Source organism: Pogona vitticeps, chromosome 5 (genome assembly GCF_051106095.1).
Source record: "Pogona vitticeps strain Pit_001003342236 chromosome 5, PviZW2.1, whole genome shotgun sequence".
Lineage (NCBI taxonomy): Eukaryota > Metazoa > Chordata > Lepidosauria > Squamata > Agamidae > Pogona > Pogona vitticeps.
Window position 1 is genome coordinate 54,831,677 of NC_135787.1, and position 23,052 is coordinate 54,854,728.

The 23,052-nt window shown below is 43.1% G+C and overlaps 1 protein-coding gene across 4 annotated transcripts in view; it reads left to right on the forward strand.

The window, feature by feature from the left end:
* GALNTL6 (polypeptide N-acetylgalactosaminyltransferase like 6) overlaps window positions 1-23,052 on the forward strand; it is a 640,150-nt gene that overhangs the window by 611,885 nt on the left and 5,213 nt on the right. For all 4 annotated transcript variants that reach the window (XM_020803448.3, XM_073001453.2, XM_020803463.3 and 1 more), the window contains 2 exons: window positions 36-152; window positions 12,558-12,707. In XM_020803448.3, coding sequence (XP_020659107.3) covers window positions 36-152; window positions 12,558-12,707 — 267 coding nt within the window. The remainder of the gene's footprint in view (window positions 1-35; window positions 153-12,557; window positions 12,708-23,052) is intronic.

Below are 23,052 nucleotides of genomic sequence, written 5' to 3' on the forward strand. Positions count from 1 at the left end.
TTGTGACTCATAATGTCGGCTTGTTAATTTTACAGATCCGGAATGTGGCAGCCAACCTCTGTGTGGACAGCAAGCATGGAGGGACAGGCACTGAGCTAAGGCTGGACATATGCGTGAAGGATGGCTCAGAACGGACGTGGTCCCATGAGCAGGTACTTGAATAGTCATGTAATAGTTGTTTTCTCCTCAAAGTTCTGAAACATTTCCACAAACTATTTCCTTTAGTCACTTCTGTCTAAGTTAAAGCATATACCTCTTCTTGTGTTGAGAACACTTGAGCTTTGCTGGGAATAAATGGGCTAGAAAACTCAAATATTGTGTCAAGCAACTCTTTGAGCGTAGACCAAAAAGCTTCTCACAGTGTTATGAATATTAATAAAGCTGATAAATTCATAGTACATTGTAAAGAGTAGTGTGAAAGAAAAATACTGTGTTGGAATTGAGGGGAAACGGTAGGTTATAACTGACAGAAGAATCTCATCCCTAACTGTTGCCAGACCTAGAAAACAGCTGATCTCTGTCCAATATTTTCCTATAACATAGAATGAAATAATGCAACCTGCACATTGCCTGGGCCAGTTGTAATTTAGGCTAAGTCAGATAACTACTTCAGGCAGCAGAGTTTGGGCATCTTGAAAGAGGAGCAAACTTTTGGGGGAGGGGTGCAAACCAGAATGCTGTTGCTTTACAGAGTCCCTTAAGAGCAATTTGCACAACTGGTGGGAGGCAGTTTGCCCTGGCTGTGCACTCAGTCATGTAACAGGGCACCAGACTGGCAACTGGCAAGCTGTGAGACCCACTCACACAGCTGCCTTTATGTACAGTATGTCCCAGTAGGATATTGGCCTCATCATTTAGTTAATTGTTGGTGTTTAAGTACTATGGCTGGATAGCTCTGTGTTTTAGGCACCTGCCTGCAGAGCCAGAGGTTGAGAGTTCAATTCCCCGCTGGAGAAAAACCAGCCTGTATGGCCTTGGGCAAGCTGCACAGTCCCAGGATGCCCCCAGAAGAAAGGAAGGGGTTTGCTCTACCTAGAAAACCCTGGAAAGGGTCATCATAAATTAGAATCAACTCAACAGTTCATCATCACCATCATCATCATCATTGTCGTCATCGTCGTCATCGTTGTTGTTGTTGTTTGTTTGTTTGTTTGTTTGTTGTTGTTGTTGTTGTTGGCTTGTGTGTAGAGGAGGGCACCATTGGCTGTTCTGCACCAGGTTGCAAAATGTCTTGGGCCAGCGCTGCAAGTCGCAGCTATATGCTCACCAGCATTGTCTCCTCAGCATCATTCAGGCTCATCAATACTGTCAAAAGAGACTCAGTGTTGCAGTCTCTGTCTTCATGTATTTGAACATGAACCATCATCCAACATATTCAGGAGAGGAAGGGGAGATCAGGAACATTTCATTTACAAAAACTGCTGTGTAAAATAGCACGACCATGTATCTCACCTATTATCTCTTGCTAAGACCACCAAATAGATGAGATCTTCTTGTAAAATCTGAACTTTAAAAAAAAATCGGAAAGGGAAAGCAATATTTCAAAATGATATCCAGGTCCACTGATTGCCATCCTGGAATGCCAGGGAAAGCTCTTTATGTACGAGGAAGGAATGAACCAACGCTTATTATTAGTATTAATAATAAAAAGATCTTAGGCAGTGTTTTTTTTTTACTGAACATCTTGACTCAAGAAAAGTTCTAGAGAACTCAAAAGATCATAGAATCATAAAATAGTAAAGTTGGAAGGGGCCCATAAGGCCATCAAGTCCAACAGCCTCCTCGATGCATGAATACAAATCAAAGGATAACTGCCAGTTGGTTGGCTAAGGTTCTTCTGAATGTCTCCAGTGTTGGAACATTCACCACCTATTTTTGGTGACATTTACAGTGTTCTTAATAGAACTACTATTCCTATTAATATTATTTTAAAATAGTATTATTGCTGTGATTTTGTGCATTTGCTTGATTTTTCCTAAGGGGCCTGCATGCACAACTGTGTGCAAGCTTTACTTGGAATCTGAAGTTCTCAAAACCGTCGGCAGAGGGCAGTGCTGGATAAGCAAAGGCCAATGCTGGCCCACGACACAAGGCAGTGATTTTTTTTCAGGACATTTTTAAACCCCATCTCCCCTAAAGATGGAAAAGTTATTGAGGATTAAAATAAACTACAGAATGTGGTGAATAATCCTATTATAAATCAAATTAATATAAAAATAGATAAACACGCAATATATTATAACCTGTTTCTATTTTTCAGTACTCAGTACTCTCTGCAGCTGTACACAGCGTACTGAGAGTCACGAAGAAGAAATCCTCTGATCTGTGTTTCTGGTGCAAAACAATGCATAATACATGCTGAAGGGGTAAATGGATCAGAATTTTACCAGTGCCAAAAATGACAAGGAAATATAGATTAAAGACAAGGATCTCATGAAATTTTAAGGCTGTACCAGATGTTCAACCACTTTGATTTTTCAAAAGTACTGCTTCTGGAGAGGGAACAGTTTTCCAAAAGAAAAACCACACTATGTGAGAATATTAGTCTTCTTTGGGTCTACGCAGTGACTCTTTTTCCTCCTTCTTCTTCTGCTGCTGATTAGGTATCATTTTCAGCTGTGTTCAGGGATCACTTATTGGTTTCTTTTGTATTTACCTTTCTCTTAAGAGCTGACACCCAAGGCAGCTTACAGTATAACTAAAAGCAAGTAAAATGACAAAGCAGTACTTTACAAATATGAAAACGTAATTCATCATATATATTAAAACCAACTTCAGTAAAGCCATTTTAAAACACTGCACTTAAAAATAATCGTTGCAATCAACAACAAGAAAAAAGCCTTCATTCTTCTCCGTCAGTTGATTGCTGAAGGTCCACATATATACAGTGGGGTCTTGACTTACGAACTTAATCCGTATTGGAAGGCAGTTCTCAGGTCGAAAAGTTCTTAAGTCGAATCTGCATTTCCCATAGGAATGCATTGAAAACCATTTAATCCGTATCTGCTCTTTTCGTCCACAGAAACTAATCGGAAGCTGCTAGTCCGCCTTCTGCCACTAGAGGGGGATATTTTTTCTTTTTTCCTTTTAACCTAAGATGACTTAGCTTTTTAAAAAAGGAAAAAAAGAGTTCGTAACTCGAATCTAAGTTCGTAAGTCGAGTCCATATATTCCTATGAGAGCGGTTCGTAAGTCGAAACGTTCGCATGTCGAGCCATTCGTAAGTCGAGACCCCACTGTAGAAGGTCTTTGTGTGCTGGCTGAAGGATTTTAGGGAGGTGGCAATACTAGCTTCCCTTGCCAGAGAGTTCCAGATGCTAGAGCAGCCACTGAGAAGGCCCTTTCTTGTTTTCTTATCAAATGTACCTTTGAGGGTAGCAGGACTGCCTCTCTAGATCTCAAAGACCAGGCAGACATGTATGGGAGAGCATGGACTGGATTGAAGTCGTGTGGGGCCTTGTGGAAAAGCAATAGCCTGTTGCCATGTTCTCTGGAGCTTACAAAGAATTGTAAATCCAAAAAAGTAACTTTTCTAATCTCCAATAAAGAGGACATTGCCAGAATGCCCATCAGATTTAAGCGGAGAGCTGTAACAAGCAGTATCAGCACTCAGGGCAAACGGCACCATTTCTCCCTCTGTGCCCTGAGGCATGATTGCATGCAAAAAGGGGGGGAAGAGAATGTAGTATTGGAGGAAGAGGAGGTGGAGGCTGAAATCCTGCTTTTAGCATAAGCCAAGTCATAGTTTTCAGTCAGTGTTCAGCATTCAAAAAGGCTTCTCAACTCCTTTTGACACCTGTGACAGAAAATCTCACAACTGCCACTCCCTGGAAATAAAAATACAATGATAATATGCCAATTTGACACCCAATTGTGACTTTCTGCCTAATGGTAGGGCCCCTCCTGGTCAGATTTGGTTACATATTGACACTGTACAAGGCAAACAATGAGGCCTTCGGGAAATATTGCCTTCACCCTCAACAGGCAAATGATTTCATCATCCAAACATTACCAAATTCTACAGAAAATGCTTGTCAAAATCGCTTCACAGCTACTTTTTAATTCAGTGCTCATTTAGGGAGTGTGTTTGACTGTAAGTCTGTTCCATTCCATTTCCTGTGAATTCTTGTTAAAGTACACATGTTTGCATTTAAATGATAGACATTCCCCCCAAAAAGCACATTTTGAATGGAATTCTCCATCCCAAAAGGTAACCTAATACATTTTTTCAAGTCAGGTACTGCATTGTAAAAAGTGGAAATGTGTACTACCTGAAACAGAATTGTATTCAAATTCACTCACTCACTCACTCACTCACTCACTCACTCACTCACTCACTCACTCACTCACTCACTCACTCACTCACTCACTCACTCACTCACTCACTCACTCACTCACTCATTCATTCATTCATTTATATCCCGCCTATCTGGTGCGACCACTCTAGGCGGCTTACAACACATAACACAACGATAAATATAAAAAGGAATTATTACACTAAATAGAAATTCTTCAAGATGGAAAAAATGAAATAAACCATAAAAAAAGAGAAAGGGGGAGAATCAGAGATTAACTGGAGGGAAGGTCTGCCTAAACATCCATGTTTTTAGTTGGTTTTTGAAAATACCCAGCGAGGGAGCCGTGCGAATCTCCGGAGGCAGATTGTTCCAGATTCACACATTTGTCTGGGAAGTGTAAATTAGATAGGCTCAATTTAAAATATAGGCTAGTAGATGAAACTCTTCTGCTCATGTTCTTTAAGTTTAAAAATGCTTCAAAACTATGTTATGCAGATAAATGTCTTACAGGATATAATACACTTAGCACCTTTAGCACTGAGCGTTTCATCTGATCATCCTTACTATAAGGTGATAGGCAGAAACAAGTTCAATGCTAATGGTGCTGACTGGGATCCGTGAAGTTACACTTTGAAGTGTCACCTTCCCATTCTCAAACGCAGGCCAAATACTGGGTGGAATCCAGTATTAAGCCACAACTAGAGCAGGCCCATTGAATCAATAAAACTTATATATCAGAGTAGATTCACCAAATCACCACTGATTCAAGGAGTCTACTTTATTCTAGTTTCTACTGGATCTCAGCCAGTGTCAAAAAAACACTGACATTTCATCCCTGAAAGAAAAAGAAAATCTGCATTTGAAGCCAATATTCAGATATTTACTGTAAAAGTGTTTGTCAAATGCTTTTTATCCCTGTGCGCAGAAATGTAATGATGGCCTGAATTTCAGACCATCAGTCACGTGCCAGTCACCAGTGAATCCCTATGTGTGGTACAAATCCTCTGGGTAAACTGCAAACAAAAAGGTTCCGTGGTGCTTTCTTGGCTTGATTTAGTAGGAGATGGACTGAGTTGATCAAGGATGGCACAGCCTTCCGTTTGCAAGCCCTGAGCAGAGCTGGCAATGATTGCCACCCTTTTGGAAGTCATAAATTCATTGAGTCGCCATAAATCCGAAATGGCTTGACAGTACATAACACGTATACTTTTTCTTAATACTGTATATAAACTGTAATATCATATCCCTCAACCAAATTTGGTCCTTACACAGGATTGTAAAGGAAATGATGAGAATGTAAAATTTCAATAAATAACTGGAACAGCAGCAAACGGGAAGGTAAAAGCAAGAGCAAAAGCAGAAGATGTGCTTGAAGACCTGGATGAATAGGACTGTCTTTGCCCAATAGCAAAGAGAAGAAAACATTTTGTGCCAGCCTATGTTTCTAAGAAAAGAGCCCCCCCTAAGCAGGGGGACTCTGTTTAAAAGAGCTTTTCCCTTTTCATCATCCACTTCACCATAGGTAGAAGAGACACCCAGAAAAGAACCTCAAAAAAGGATCACAGGGATCTGCCAATTCCTGCCAATGGAAGTAGTCCTTAATTCAACTGGGCCTCCAGTTTCAAACAACATAGCTTGAAAAAAAAAGTCTTAAAACTCTCAGATTCTCTAACCATATCTTCTGCCACTGGTGTCCTGTTCTTGTGCCTTGTACTGGAGACTGGCCAAGACTGGAAAGAATCAAAGGAAACGCAGCAACTAACATTAGGTTATTCTCTGAGCAAGGAGGGAGGAGATTGGCTTCAGAAGCTCATGTCAGGCCAGAGAAGCTGGTTAACCTCATAGCCCTGTTATAGATAATATGTATTTTTAAAGCTGTAGCATATGTTGACAGTATGCGGATCTTGCCCCTGGGTTCATGAGACAGGTCTGTATACCAAAGAGAAAATACTGGCCAAGATTCTCTATTGTGTATACTCACAGTTGTTATGTGATGTGTAAAACAATTGTACTTAGACTGTACTGAGAGTTAGTCCTAAGAATGTTATTATTGCAAGCAAACACCGAGAGAGTTTCCAATGAATAAAAAATAATCACGCAGCTCCCCCTGATGTCTTCAATCTATACACAGAACATATACGGAACATATACAGAAAGCCAGACTAGATTCAGATGAAGAAGCAGTGAAAATTGGTCAAAGACACATCAACAATTTAATATATGCAGATGACACCATCTTAATGGCAAAAAGCAGCAACAACTTGAAATGACAATTAGGGAAAGTGAAAGAAGAACGTACCAAGGAAGGACTTCAGTTGAACATTAAGAAGACCAAGATCATGACTATGAAGAACTACGCAATTGGAATGTTGAGAATGAAGAAACTGGAATTGTTAAAGATTCTGTATATCTTGGTTAAACGATTGATCCAAATGGAGCTTGCAGCCAAGAAATCATAAGAAGTCTGAGAGTGAACTAGAGATCACCAAGTGTGAGGTTATGTCACTGGAGACCACAACCAAGATCATCCACAGCCTGATTACTATGTATGGGTGTGAAAGCTGGACAGTGAAAAAAAAAGTTGACAGGGGAAAAATGATTCATTTGAAATATGGAGCTGGAAAAAAGCTTTGGAGATACCCTGAACTGCTAGAAAGACATACAAATGGGTCTTAGATTAAACCAAGCCAGGACTATCTTTGGAGGCAAAAACGTTGGAACTGAGGCTGCCTTACTTTGGGGACATCATGAGAGCACAGGATACTCTAGAAATGACAATAATGCCAGAAAAGACTAAATATGAGGCTTGAGTTTGCAAGAGCTGGGCAGGGCTATTGAGGACAGGACCATATGTTGGTGGCAGCTGGATGGCTGAAAATGGCAGAAGCTTAGAGACATGTTTGGTTCCCAGCCCCCTGAGATTACCTGTACTGGCACTAAATGATAGTCCTGTCTTCCAGACTATATTTCCATTGTTTTGTAGTGGTGGACATGTTGATCTTAACCAACCAAGAAAAAAAACACAGCATCTCCATTGGCCCTACCACTGGACAGAGTGGGACAATCCCTGCAAGTAATAGATGCTCATTGGTGTGGAGGTAGCAACGACCCACTGGAAGGGAATCAGTCCCGATAAGGCAGCTTACTACCCTTAGTATGATGAAAAATGCTGTCCCCGGCACTAGTGCTGAAGTAAAATTCAACAGTGTGTTTAATCAGCTTCTGTAGCTGGATTAGGGGTCACTATTCTATCTTTGACAGCAACATGCCTGAAATCATCCTGCACAGTACTGTAGCTGGGATGTTAAGTGCAAGCCAGGATTGGGCTTTGTCCCAAAGCAACCCTTCTTTTTAAGGGCAGGAAGCAAAACTTTGGAATCAGCTCTGCTCCCAGGGGAAGAAAACATATTAATCTACAACCAGCAAAAATCTAATCCTAAATGAATTGAAACTAATCCTTCAGGAAATAACTTGCTCAGATTTTTATTGCATCTTGGGTACTTATCCCCCATTGCATTCTGGGTACTCATGTCCTTCTACAGCCACATAGTATCTGCAATATCCTTTTGATGGGATTCATCATGACTCAACCCTGCACTGTCAGCACAACATTTTTAAGCTATCTACTCTCCCCAGAGCAAAGCTGACAGCTCTTTGTAGCTTTATTTTACCTTCTGCACTAAAGAAATCATGTAGGAACTGAATAGAAACTGGAAAAGTCTGGCTGCTGTCTTCAGGTTCATATGCCGCTGCTCTCCCTGCTGTAGACATGATAAACAACCTCAGCAGGTTCTGTTGAGCTGACTTCTCTGATGCCAATAAAAAAGTATGAGAAAATAGCCACAGCATTCACAAAGCAGGGATTGGTTGGTTCAAGATAAAATTAAGCCTGGCTTTCACAGCATGGTGGAGCAACAGAAAAAGACATGTTATTCAGGCAAATGCTGTACATACAGTGCAGTACTCTGCCCGAAGGAGAATGGGAGGACGCCTCTCTAGCTGTACACACACAGAGAGAGGGAATTTTGTTAACAGTATTCCTAAAAGCAGTGGATATAATTACTGCAGATGGAGTAGGAATGACTTTTTCTGACACTGAAAATGGAGTGCTAGGAAAACCTGCCACTGACGGGTCATACCTGTGCATTTGGCATGCCATTTGTTGATTGGTTACACAACCCCCTGTGGTAACTACAACAAAGCAGACCAGCAGTGATGTTTGAGGGTCCACAAGGTGACTGAGACATCTATCTATCTATCTATCTATCTATCTATCTATCTATCTATCTATCTATCTATCTATCTATCTATCTATCTATCTATCTATCTATCTATCTATCTATCTATCTATCTATCTATCTATCTATCTATCTATCTATCTATCTATCTATCTATCTATCTATCTATCTAATTTGACTTTTGTACTGCCCATCTGGCTGCCAAGGCCACTCTAGGTGGTTTACAACTAAAAAACAGATAAAGAATAATATGAAACAATAAACACAATAATGAACAAAATCAAAATTAAACATCAAATAAATATTGACTGATGACATAAGTAACTCATATACTCATTCCATGTAACCTATGTGGTGAATAATAATGCTTATATAGTGGTGCCTCGCTTAACGACGATAATCCATTCCAGGAAAATCGCTGTTAAGCGAAAACATCATAAAGCGAAATAAAAAAACCAATTGAAATTCATTCAAACCCATTCAATGCATTCCAATGGGGTAAAAACTCACCGTCCAACAAAGATCCTCCTTATGGCGGCCATTTTCGCTGCCTGTATAGTGAGGAATCCATCCCTAAACACAGCGGGGAGCCATTTTAATTACCCGGCAGCCATTTTGAAACCGCCGATCAGCTGTTAGAAAAACGTCGTTTTGCGAAGAATCGGTTCCCGAAGCAGGGAACCGATCATCACAAAGTGAAATTCCCCCATTTAGACCATCGTTTTGCAATCGCAATTGCGATCGCAAAAAGATCGTCGGAAAGTGGATTTGTCATAATGTGGGGCAATCATAAAGCGAGGCACCACTCTAATGATGGTGGCATAGTAGACACCTAATATTCAAAAGGGTCCTTTAAATCGAATGTTTTAAACACAGAAATTTAAGCTGAGTAGTTATCTGCACAGGCTTTATGGAGTGGACTGTGCAGGACCTTAAAAAGAAAAGCCAAAGAAAAATGGAGGGAATGCCCCCTCATTGCCCCTCCCTGTCTCCTCCTGCTTAGAAAGTTTTCTAAATTTTGTATAAATGATACACTGCATCTAGGTTGTCCTAGAAAAAAAATTTAAAGGAGCAAACCAGCCCATTTCTGCAGCACATCAAGCAGTGGGCTAAATGCCTATCTGATCATACCCTGAGGCAAATGCAGAGAACCAAATAGAGGGGGGGGGTTCCTCTTAGTACAGTGATAACAGGATTTAGTTTAGGGATTGTTCTATTTAAAGGAACAGTACTTATTTCACAGCAGGTAGAAAGCTTCAGTGTATCAGCCGCCAAGCAGTTCAGGCCTTATTGTCATCACTAAAAGTTTTCAACCAGAGAACTGCACACCAAAATCCATGCCTTCCTAGAATGAGCTATCTCATTTTATTACTACTTCCTAAAGCACCTTTAACCTTTTAATATCCTTTCCTCAGCCTAAGGAAACTCAAGAGAATAGCTATCAGCCTAATTCCCTAATTCCCCTTCTGGTCTATCTGCCAGTTCACATAGTTGAAACTGTCCGATCTAGCAGTGTCAGTCTCCTCTCACCTGGTTGACTGTCGAAGTGCTATGATGCTGTTGGCTACAATGCCTTTAGGTGGCTGTTCACACAAGGGAAAAACTAAATTACATGTTTAGCACTTAAGCAGAAGAAGTGCTCTGTCAAGGTGGTGAAAAATATCTGTTGATCGTAATGCCTGTTTTTTCTCACCTCTGTATCATGCGTTCCAGTGTTCTTTGTTCCATGAATGGTCATAGCAGGTAAACTCAAGTTCTCTTTGCAAATCTGATTTCTGAAACAGGCATTTATGGAGGACTCTATTACTGGAGAGAGAAAAACTTGCGAATCACTGGACATTAATTTCCCTTAATGTTTATGTCAACCCCAAATCATCCCACAATAGTTTGCATTCAAACAGGAATAGCTTACAATAATATATTGTTGGTGGGGAAATAGATACATGCCCCAGCCACCTAAAGATTCTGCAGCTAAACTCAGAGGAAACAAGGAAGGATGTCACTCCAAATAAATAAAGGTTCATGATTGCTGGGGTTAAATATGATATGGAATTACCCATGATAAAAATTTGGACCTCTCCCATCCTTTTTTGTCATTTTAAGTTCTGTGATGCATCCTTGCAAAAAATCGGATAGACTGGGATACTGTTATTTCCCCCCATATGATCACTCAAACCTCCACATGAAAGGCTCTAATGAGCTGTGATGGAGTCAGTAGCTGCAGAAAGAGGGTACACTAAGTGAGTTTTATAGCAGTGGTTCAGAGAGAAAAGTGGCAAAAGAGAGAAATTAAACTGACAATTCATAGCCTTGAGAGGTCCCAGCGCAATTTAGAGGAGAAGGTTGACTGAATTTCAGCAATGTGCAGTACCTCCCAAATCAAGGCTACTTGTAATGTGGAAACCAGTCTCTCAAATGAGAGCAGAAGATGGTGGGTTATTGTGGGAAGCAGCATTGACCAGGTTACTTAAGGTGGACTGGCTCTTAACACACACACGTCCTTCTTTTGCACCCTCTCTCTATATTTATATTTATATTTATATTTATATTTATATTTTCACACATTTATATATGGCTGTTTCCTGTAGGAAAATTCAATGGTTCCTTTTCCGATTGTTTCAACTTGTCCAGGGCTTTTTGGTCAATTCAATGTACTAGCATGCATTATTTCCACCTCACATTTTAAATGTAATTCAAGAATACAGCAACACCTGAACAAGAGCCTTCAGTAATTTTATATATCTTATATATATTACTAATTTTATATATAAAATTACTAATTATATATGACTTGTATGGGACGGAGTGCAACAAAGTGTAGGTGCAGCCCATCAAAGCCCAGTGGAGAGTAGAAGTGGCCCCCAGACTCAATAAAGTCACCAACGTCACTGTTGCCTGATGTTGGTGTAGCACTTCAGATGCCAGGTGCAGTCTTCTGTGACTGAGTGCTCCTTAATTTTGAATAAAATAAAAATTATGCTCTCCTTCCTATAGAAAATAAGGATGCTAGTGAGTAGGTTATGCAACAGGCTTTCTCTCTGACCTCTGATGAGTACCCCACCCCCCTCATCTACAGTCTGAAGTTGCAAAGGCATGAGACAGATTTAGTACCTCACTGAATTAGGCTTCAGGTTGGTCCTGTAAGTGATAATTTCCCAGCACTTTCATTACTCTTACAGCTCCCCTCACATCGCCCATTATTTTGACAGCATTCTGATTAGTTCTGCAGGGTGGTGGTCAGTTCTAATTTTCCATTCCACAGTATAAGCATTTTCTTGGTGTCCATTGAGCAATTTTCTTTGTACTCAGTGTCTCTTTTGTTTTAAATTATTCTGATTCTTTTCCAAAACCTAAATGTGAATCCTTAGAGGCCTTATTAATTATTGCACTAAAGCCAAACAACTTTGGCTTACTAAAATGGCATGCACAAGTGAAACCAATTGGAATGATTTCCTGTTACTATGCATCTTGTTTAAATGCTACATAGAGTTGGAAGAGACCACTGAGGCCATCCAATCCAACCCCCTGCCATGCAGGAACATCCATCAAAGTACTCCCAACAGATGCCCATCCAATCTCTGCTTAAAAACCTCCAAAGAAGGAGATTCCACCACCCTTCGAGGCAGCCTGTTCCACTACCGGACAGCTCTGACCGTTAGGAAGTTCTTCCTGATGTTCAGATGGAATCTCTTTTCCTGTAGTTTGAAACCATTGCTCTGTGTCCTAGTGTCTGGAGTCCTGGAAAACAAATCTGCCCCCTCTTCAACATGACATCCTTTTAAATATTTAAGCATTGCTATCATGTCCCTTCTCAACCTTCTTTTTGTAAGGCTAAACATTCCCAACTCCCTAAGCCGCTCCTCGTAGGACATTGCTTCCAGACCTTTAACCATTTTAGTTGCCCTCCTCTGGACATGTTCCAGATTGTCAACATCCTTTTTGAATTGAGGTGCCCAGAACTGGACGCAATACTCCAGGTGAGGTCTGACATATCACTGTTTTGTTTGGTTGTTTTTGTTAGCTCTTCACCTTTGGTTGGAGAGAAGACATCCGCCCAGGAGAGCCTCTACACACCAGAAAATTCTGCTTTGATGCTATTTCACATAGTAGCCCTGTCACACTTTATGACTGCCATGGTATGAAGGGCAATCAACACTGGAGCTATCGGAAGGTTAGTGTTACTTTGGGTCATTATTTTAAGATGATACTTGAAGATACTTTCAAAAGGTATTTAGAAGAGGTGCTCGCTCAAGTGGGGTAAGACTTGCTTATCATCGCGTGTGATTTTCCTCACCTATGAATCTTGCATTGAGAATGCTTTGTTTTATTTTTGATCAATGGAAGGTAAACACTGGCTTATGTTGTGAGTATAATCATTGGAGCATGAAATTCACTGGAAGAAAGAAATCATATTCATCGTAAGGAATATTCATTTGCCTTAACATCGACTTTGATCCTTAGATTCTCTAAGCTATTCTAACTTCTTGGTGGCTCAGACAAGAACCATCTGGGTAAATTCTGTCAGAAGTATTCGTTTTATACTCCAACCTGCCTCAGCTTTAAAACACACAGAGAGAAATGGGAACATTTACACACAGCACTCCCTTAAACATTATTTATTGACTTCCTTTGGGGCTGTTGTTATTTAGGTCAAATGTATCATTAATATGGATTTCATTCAACGCCAAGTGAGGAGTTTATCTTCTGAAAGATGCTTTGTCATTCTGGCAGCTTAAGACATATAAATCATTTTAACAAAGGCAGACCTGAAAAATATTTTTATTCCATATGACAGGCACAAGTAAAGTTAATGAATTAAGTGCAATAGCAATCTTCCTGTACAGTGAGGACTGCAATCAGCACATGTACAAGTTAGTCCCCAAACCAGCCCTGTACCTTATTAAAAAACATGTTTCCCAGGTCATGGGCATGGGTCTAAAGTCATAACAGCATCTCATGTTATTTCATATCATACTACAATTGGTGAGCTGGGATGGAAACTGTGTGTGATATTTATTTGTTCACATTTACTAGTTTGGACGGATATGGCTGCCTGCATATGCACTGGACCCGGTCTCATTGCAAACCTCCGTTGAACTGTAAAGATGGCTGCAATCTTCGAAATGCTGGTGCGTCACTCTCCCACAGGCAGCCTGCGATGGGGGCAGGGAATGCCACCCCTAACATTTTCAGACACTTTCCTGGGAGTTGGCCTTATGGGATGTAGTAGAAGAGTCCATAGGGATTGCACTGCAAACTATATGCAAGGCATCTCCTAGACAAACTCCTGGAGTGGCTCGAAGGAGAAAATATCATTGGGGCAGAACAAGCAGGCTTTCAGCCAGGGAGATCCACAATAGAACAATGCCTAATCATACAACATTTTATAGAAAAATACTCAGCCAAAGGAGTAACATCACTCTATGCCGCCTTTGTGGACTTTAAATCAGCATTCGATTCTATATCGAGAACACACCTCTGAGACAACCTAACAAACTCATCTATAGACAAAAGACTTCTATATCTAATCAGGGCCCTACATGAAGAAACATACTTGAGAGTCAGGTGCAGCAGACAAGGACACCTCACGGAATCTGTGCAAATGCACAGAGGTGTTAGGCAAGGCTGCCTATTGGCACCAGCATTATTCATCTATTACATAAATGATTTATCTAGCTGGCTTAACACCGCTGATCTCCATTCTCCTAAACTTGTAGATAGAACAGTGCCAGCTTTACTCTATGCTGATGATACAGTAATTCTATCCAGAACCCCCATAGGGCTGAGGAGGGCACTTAAGAAGCTTGCCTCATACTGTGAATATAAATCCCTAACCATCAACTATCAGAAGACCAAGATAGTCGCCTTTGGACAGAGACCTAAGATTCGGTCATGGCAAATAAATGGGTACAGTATCGAGCAGGTGAACAGCTTCAAATATCTGGGGGTAGTACTACAGGCCTCGGGGTCTAGGCTTCAGCACAGTAAATTTGTGGCAGATCAGGGAGAAAGATCGGCAAATAGTATAGTAAAATTCCATCTCTCCCAAGGAGGGTCCTTCATACCAGCAGCCCTCAAACTCTATAAAGCAAAGACATTAGCCCAGCTGCTGTACGGCTCATTCATGGGGCCACCCAGCTCTCACTTTGCATCACAAGAAATAGTTCAATCTAAATTTTTAAGAACAATACTCCAGGTCCCCAGATGTGTGTCAAATGCAAGGATAAGGCTAGAAACAGGATGCCTTAAAGTAGAAGCCTGGATTAGGATTCAATCTATATATGTGTGGCTAAAGGGACAGCTAAACCCAAAAGGCCTATTTTCCTTGATATTCAATTTATTTATTATTATTTATTATTTATTTATTTAATTTATATCCCGCCTATCTAGTCCAATGGACTACTCTAGGCGGCCAACAACAAATATAAAATATAATAAAATAAAACAACAGATTACAGAAGAATTAGAATAAAGAAACAATAAAAGGGAAAGAAAATCAAAAATAATCTGGTGAGAAGGCCTGCCGAAACATCCAGGTTTTTAATAGATTCTTAAAAGTGCCCAGTGAGGGAGCTCCGCGAATACCAGGAGGTAAGTTGTTCCACAAGCGAGGAGCCACTGCCGAGAAGGCCCTATTTCTTGTTTTCTCTTTCCGGGCCTCCCTCGGCGTTAAGCTCCTCAGCCTCACCTCCTGGCTCGCCCGTGTGATCCGGGTAGAACTTGGTGGGAATAGGCGTTCCGCCAGGTATCGAGGCCCTAAACCGTTTAGGGCTTTATACGTAAGTATTAACACTTTGAAGTCGATGCGGAACCTGATGGGCAGCCAATGCAATGCAGCCAGAGTGGGCGAAATATGTTGGAATTTTTTCACTCCACTGAGTAATCTGGCCGCCGCATTCTGCACCACCTGTAATTTCCGCAGCAATCTCAAAGGAAGCCCCACGTAGAGCGCATTACAGTGGTCTAATCTTGAGATTACGAGCGCGTGTACTAAGGTAGTGAGCGCCCCCACTTCCAGGTAGGGCCGCAGCTGGGCTATCCGCCTGAGATGAAAAAAGGCGGTGCGGACCACCGATGCCACCTGTGATTCCATGGAAAGCACCGGGTCCAGATGAATCCCCAAGCTGCGTACCCCATCCTTTGCAGGGAGAGTCACCCCCCCGAAAGAGAGGGAGTTTCCCAGAGCCCCGACTGTGGGAGGGCCCACCCTCAGTACTTCCGTCTTGTCCGGGTTCAGCCTAAGCCCGTTCTCCTGCATCCATTCCAGTATAGTCCCCAGGCAGCGCTGAAGGCACAGGACGGCTTCTCCTGCAGTTGGCAAAAAGGAGATGTAGAGCTGCGTGTCATCCGCATACTGGTGACACGAAGCACCACACCCCCTGATGACCCCACCCAGCGGCCTCATATAGATGTTAAATAGCATTGGGGAGATAATCGACCCCTGTGGAACCCCACAATTGAGGCGCCACGGGGCCGAGACTCTCTCCCCAAGCTGGACTCTCTGGGGACGGTCCTCCAAGAAGGAACGGAGCCAGGACAATGCCAGGCCACCTATTCCCAACTCGGAGAGCCTCCCCAGGAGGATACCGTGGTCAATGGTATCAAAGGCCGCTGAGATGTCGAGGAGGACCAACAGGGACACTTTGCCCCTATCGGCCTCCCTCAATAGGTCATCACACAGGGCGACCAAAGCCGTTTCTGTGCCGTGGCGCGGCCTGAAGCCCGACTGGAATGGATCCAGGGCATCTGTTTCATCCAGGAGCGCCTGAAGCTGGTCGGCCACCACCCTCTCGACTACCTTGCTAAGGAAAGAAACATTGGCGACGGGCCTGTAATTGCCAATTTCGTCCGCCGCCAAACTAGGTTTCTTCCTAATGGGCCTAATGAGTGTCTCCTTCAGGGCAGATGGAAACCTGCCCTCAAGGAGAGACCCATTTATTATAGCCGTGGCCCATTCCGTTGTTAGCGGCCTGGCTGCTTTGATTAGCCAGGCCGGGCAAGGGTCCAAAGAGGAGGTGGTGGCACGACAGCGGTCGAGCGCCCTGGAGACAGTGTCAGGCGTAACAGGCTGAAAGGTGTCCAAAATCACCGGACAAGACGGAGCGCTGGACATCTCAGCTCGACTCACTGTACTCAAAAAGGGTGAGAGGTCCCGGCAGATGGCCTCCACTTTTGATTTAAAAAATGCTGCAAATTGGTCCGGCGAGAAACTAGGGGGAGGCCCATCGCCCGGACCAATTCCGGAAAGGTCGCGTACTATACGGAATAACTCCGCCTGCTGGTTGGACGCCTCGCTTATCCGGTTAGCGAGGTATGATCTACTAGCAGCCTTTACCTTAGCAAGATAAAGGTTAGTAGCGACCCTGACAGCTATCCTATTAAAATCCGTCGGGGCCTTTCTCCATTTGCGCTCTAGCCGTCTCCTGACCCGCTTCCTCGCCCGGAGGTCCCGGTTAAACCAGGGGGCCGGGCGGTCTCTGCGGCGGAGAGGGCGTTTAGGTGCGATCATGTCAACAGCCCTAGTCGCGGCAGCAAACCAGCCATCTACCAGAGCCTCGACAGGAGCGCCAGCCAGGTCAGCCATAATACCTCTCATGGCATCCTGGAATCCAACCGGATCCAGTAGCCTTCGAGGGCGGACCATAACAATAGATCCCTGCTCCCTGCAGGGGGGGAGAGCCATTTTAATGGTACACTTTATTAGGTGGTGATCCGACCATGACAAGGGTACCGACTCAAGGTCAGTCACCATCGGACCACTCTCACTCCCATTGGTAGAAAAAACCAGGTCAAGTGTGTGACCCCCCACGTGAGTGGGGCCGTTGACATGTTGGGACATGTTCAAGAAGGCCATGGTCTCCAAGAACTCAAGAGCTGGACCAGAGGTCTCCGCCCCCGCATGCAATGATAACTACCAATCTAAGTGGGTTAAATCGGTCCAGGGATACTTGGGGAAAATTGGCCTCTCACCTCAGGCACTCTTTTCTTCTGGAATAGAGCAGGCAAAACAAATAATTAAGCAAAGAATAGAGGACAATGAATATCAAACAGACCTCTCTAGCATTCAAAACATGGCGGTAAGGACTTACATCAAAAACTGTATGGAGCCGGCCAAATACCTAACATCGTTGGAAATTAAAGGAACTAGAAGAGCCTTTATTTTGGCAAGGTGTTTGGCCCTCCCCTCTGCTGTACTAGAAGGGAAGTATAAAAATACCCCTTTTGCTGAAAGGTTATGCTCCTGCCACCTGAGGGAGCCCGAGACCATACAGCATATGTTCTTCACCTGCCCATTGTATGAAGCAGTGCGAAAAGACACTATAACCCCCTTAATAGATAGATTGCCAGGACGTTCGGAGGGAAATAGGCTTGAGTTCCTCCTTTCAGATGTTAATGTGCAGATCACCTGTCGGGTTGCGAGGTTCTGTGTTGCAATACTTCGGATGCGGAAGTCAAATAGCAAATAGATTGCAGTCTCCAGTTGTGTGTATGCCATCATGTTTTAATGGAATACTGACAGTTAAAAATTCTAGTGTTTTATAAGGTTTTATACTTATGTGACTGGTCTAAGGACCGTAAATAAACTTCTATTCTATTCTGCACTGGATGGGTCATTTCCAACTTATTACAGCATGTAGCAATTTTACATCCAGTTTTGTCCAAAGGTTCAGTTCATCCATCCAGGCATTCCGGTATTCCAAGACCTGCCTCTCTACTCCTTGACATGTGTGCATATGACTGACACTTGGACAGTGTCAGCCGCCTTCCTAGTCTCCACAAGGCTCTCCTTATCCCTGCTCCTTATCAGGGGGCCGAATGCGAATATGGATGCATAAGAATGGGACCACAGAGGTTTCTTTCAGTGCTCTGAAGTGAGGATGCTGCATGGCTAAGGAGCCTGCAGTTGGACTGGATCATGCCCAAAATAGAGATAGCCTACAATTTGGCCTCTTTCTGGCTTTTGTAGCCCACCCATTACAAAGGTTTCCAAATCTGATCTGATTTGCCAAACCATTCACCAACACAGAGATAGACATGGCATTCAGCTGATGTGACAGTAGTTCTTTCCCTATTTTCCAGGGGAAATGTGCAAATGGTAGATTTGTGCGTAGAATGCGGAAGGAGAAAAGGAAGCTTGGGATTTTCTTGCAAATAATGTTTAGCCCTTCATCCAGTCACAATTCCCGATATTCTTCAGGGGAAACTGTGGGACTTAAAATGGTAGAAATGCTATTGTTCTGTTGCTTAGGGGAGGCATTAGAAACCATTTGGCAGAATAAATAGAATCTAGTCAACAGGAGAGCATGGAGAGTGAGCCTTGAAATCAGCACAGAGATAGGATATATGCCCCAGGGGGGAAACAAAGGCTGCAGATGGCAAAACTGTCAGAGTCCATACTATCTGGAACGCTGGAAGGAAAATTCCTGAGGGTTTTGGCTGCAAGTACACCTCTATAAACCCACTTTGTTCAGGAGGGAACTCCGATTGCCATTTGTACTGTGTCTTCGTTTTGTCACTTTTGTTTACTATGTATGCTGCAGTCAAGGAAGGTCAGACCTTGTAGGTGAACTGAATTTTCATTCAAGTTGAGTTGCCATCTGGCAGGCAAGAGATGGACTGGCTCCTCAAATTAGACTAGATAAGGGTCCGACTTTCTGCTGCTCCAACCTCAAGGTCTTGCTCCCAAACCAAAGTCAGTTTATTTCCTTGTTTTTCCAAGCAGGTGGAGAAAAATACTTAGCATCTTCAAACACCTGACTGGTTGCACTGTTTCTGTCTGTATACCCTCCCCCCCCTCTCTCTCTCTCTGTGTGTGTGTGTGTGTGTGTGTGTGTGTGTGTGTTCAGGTTCACAGTGAGAGAAGTGTGAGCTCTTGTGGCCTTCTCCTCTGATTTGGGCACATCACACTTTAATTTGGGACGCATCATGGAAGACTGGCGAAATAACAACCATGCAGCTTATGGGAATGGCCAGTGGAAAAAAGCAAGCTTCTGTCTCCTGTTTTATTTTTACTTCTTGTGCGGCTGAGGCAATATCTGACGTTTCTCATTCCAAGGCAAAAATCTATATCTCTAAGTGAGAAATACTTCAAAAATTGTTTGTATACAGGAAGTGCTGACACTGAGCTGTATAACACTAATCTGATAGCAATCAATCCTCTCCTGTCATATATTTAGGCAAATGCTTATGACTGGCAATAAATTGTTCAGGCAAGGAGCCACAACCATTGCTTTTCAAAAAACAAACCTCGCAAATGCCTGTATCGATTTTGTAGTCTCTGGTGTAAGCTCTTGGCCCAGCTTTCTATTCATTATGCATACACCTGCTGTTATTAATGCTTTCCCACAGCTTTGGTGGTAGTTGGCCTTGGTTTGGATTTGCAACTTGGCTGACTGACTGGTGGAATTTCTTGTCCTTGCTTCTCTGATTAGCCCCTCTAGCCCCCTGATAATGCTCCTCGGGAAATCAGGGGACCCTGGGGAGGATTGTGGGGGAATCCCCCCCCCAAAATAAGACACAGTACCTTCCGTAAGTACTCGCTGCTCAAGATGTCTTTACCTAATTGTCCCCTCTTTTCACCCAGCCCATAGCACAGCCCATTCAGTGGAGTCTCCACCCTCTGTGTAGGGGCCTCGGCAAGTCGTCAGAAGCAAGAAGTACTCTAGGATGCCAGTTTCACTGCAGAGCACATCTCAGCTATGCTACTGTATAGAAAGCTAGTTCCAGAAAACGGATTGGTTGACCTTAGCACTCGGCCAATAAAAATGCTTTGTAGGGAAGAGATAGACATGTACAGAAGGTTTGATTACTAAGTGTTGTTGTTGTCGTCTAGTCATTTAGTCATTTAGTCGTGTCCGACTCTTCGTGATCCCATGGACCAGAGCACGCCAGGCCCTCCTGTCTTCCACTGCCTCCTGAAGTTTGGTCAAATTCATGTTGGTAGCTTTGGTGACACTGTCCAACCATCTCATCCTCTGTCGTCCCCTTCTCCTCTTTCCTCCACACTTTTCCAACATCAGGGTCTTTTCCAGGGAGTCTTCTCTTTTCATGAGATGGCCAAAGTATTGGAGCCTCAGCTTCAGGATCTGTCCTTCCAGTGAGCCCTCAGGGTTGATTTCTTTCAAAATGGATAGGTTTTGTTCTCCTTGCAGTCCAGAGGATTCTCAAGACTCTCCTCCAGCACCACAGTTCAAAAGCATCAATTCTTTGCCAGTCAGCTTTCTTTATGGTTCGCTTCCATACATCACTACAGGAAAAACCATAGCTTTGACTATGCAGACTTTTGTCGGCAAGGTGATGTCTCTGCTTTTTAAGATGCTATCTAGGTTTGTCAGCGCCTTCCTCCCAAGGTTTGTCAGCGCCTTCCTCCCAAGAAACAGGTGTCTTTTAATTTCGTGTCTGCTGTCACCCTCTGCAGTGATCATGGAGCCCAAGAAAGTAAAATCTGTCACTGCCTCCATCTCAGGTAGCAACCTATTATTTCCTATATTTTTCTCCTTTGGAGATAGTTTCATCGTACATAGGAATAAATGAAATATCACTTTGTTTGTATTTCAATAAATTTGCAATAGTCTACTGTTTAGCTCTGCTAGATATTTAACATTCCCACTGTTGCTCTAACAACCTGATATGTACAATCAGAATAAGATTGCTTCTTTCAGTGCTAGGCTGGTCCAGTCATTTGGCAGAGTGAGACAACGGTCTCAGACAACCGATGCTAGGGGGCAATGCCCATCTGTTACTCCTGAACTCCTCAGCTCTTCCCTTCTACTGGAGTACTCAGCTGGGCATCACCCACAGTCTGTATCCCCCCCAACCCCATGGTCTGTTGTCTGTTTATTATTTGCTTCAAATAGCAAAATATCTTGGGCCAGCCTTGGAATAAAGCCTATTGTAATACTGTTCAGTCACAGGTTGACCCACATCCCAAGTAAGCTTTAAAAGCACTACTCCAGAGTCCCATAGCAGAATTCTGTACAGAGCATGTAGTGCTTGACCTGCTGTGTTCCATTGTACAGACTAGAATATTACCCTGTTAAAACTGACAGGGCTTCCACTTCTGGCAGGAGGTATAGAAAAAAAAGCCTTGTGCAAGCTTCAAAAAAGTGGAACTACTCACACAACGTGCCATTCTGTGGGCACTGCTGAGCAACAGGATTCTGGCCCTAATATGCAGCATCATTTGATAAATTCATTTTTAAAGTTCTACTTAAATAGCAACATGTCCTGAGAATCAGCTGATTGTAACCCTGGCCAAGTTGATTTAGCCACAGGCAGAACTACTGTATATACCAATTAATTAATATGTAGAATCATTGAGTAGAATTGTATATTAAACATATAATTAAAATTCTAATGAAATTTGAATATCTGTTGGCTCTTCTGAAAAGAACATGCAGCTCCAATTCCTTTATTTCAAGTAATTCATTTACATCTTGTAGATGTGGCCTTGGCAGCTAGAGGGGCCATATAAAAATCCAATAAATAAATAAACAAATACATCTCTTTATTTAGTTAATGGTGTCAGTCCTTGCACATGGAAGTTGGCTGCAGTCTTGCTCAAGGCTGGCCCTACCATTAAGCTCAGTCACCTCAGGCAGCAGAGAAGTGAGATGGCCACCTCAGGATGTCCATGGAGCTGCAAGAAAGCTACCTCTATGGCACCTGTCCTGGGCCCTCTTTTTCTGAAATGTCTGCACCTTCTCTTTATCACATGATTAGAAGGAAGAAGGCACAGGATGATAGGGATCCTCATAGTGTCAGAGGAGATAACAGAGAAGGAGGCAGTTGCTTGACCTATTCCAGAAAGGGCAGATGCTCAAATGTTTTTTATTTCTTAGCCCTGTGAGAAGGCATTTCACACAGTCGAGGCACTGGTAGAATGTGCAAGAACATCACCTGTGGCACCACTCTTCCGCTTTATGTTTGCTCTCAAGGCAGCTGTCAGAGCTGCAACACAGGTGATTTTCTTGGCCATTCTTTCATCCCCAGTGCCTTGTTTGTGAGGATCCCGCTTGGCCAGGCATTACTGAAATAGGAAGCAGTTGGGCAACCAGCCTTTCTGGAAGCTACCTTCTTTCTCCTTCATGACACTTCTGGCAGTGTGAGGGATTGCTGCCGCCATCAGTTCCATCCCTGGAGATACTGCTGCCACCTCTGCCTCCAGTGAAGGAGAAAGATCTCTTTAGATCCAGGCATAACATGGCATCGTTGTTGGTGGTGGTGGTGTGGGGGGATTTCCATGTTCTGGGGGAGGATGGTTGAGTGACGCTCTGTCCTCCAGGGGGTGGGAGCAGCAAGTCCTGTACACTAGTGGTGGAGGGAAACAGTTTGGTCCCTTCCCCAGGCAGTAGAACGGCTTGGCCCACCTCTGTTCATGCTGATACCCAGGAGGAATGTCAAGCACGTGCCAGCCGAAGATTAGCAATGCTCTCAGAACTGACAATACTCAGAATCTTCTGGAAGGCCAAAGGGTAGGAGATCTATATTCCATCCTCTCACTGCCACTAAATAGG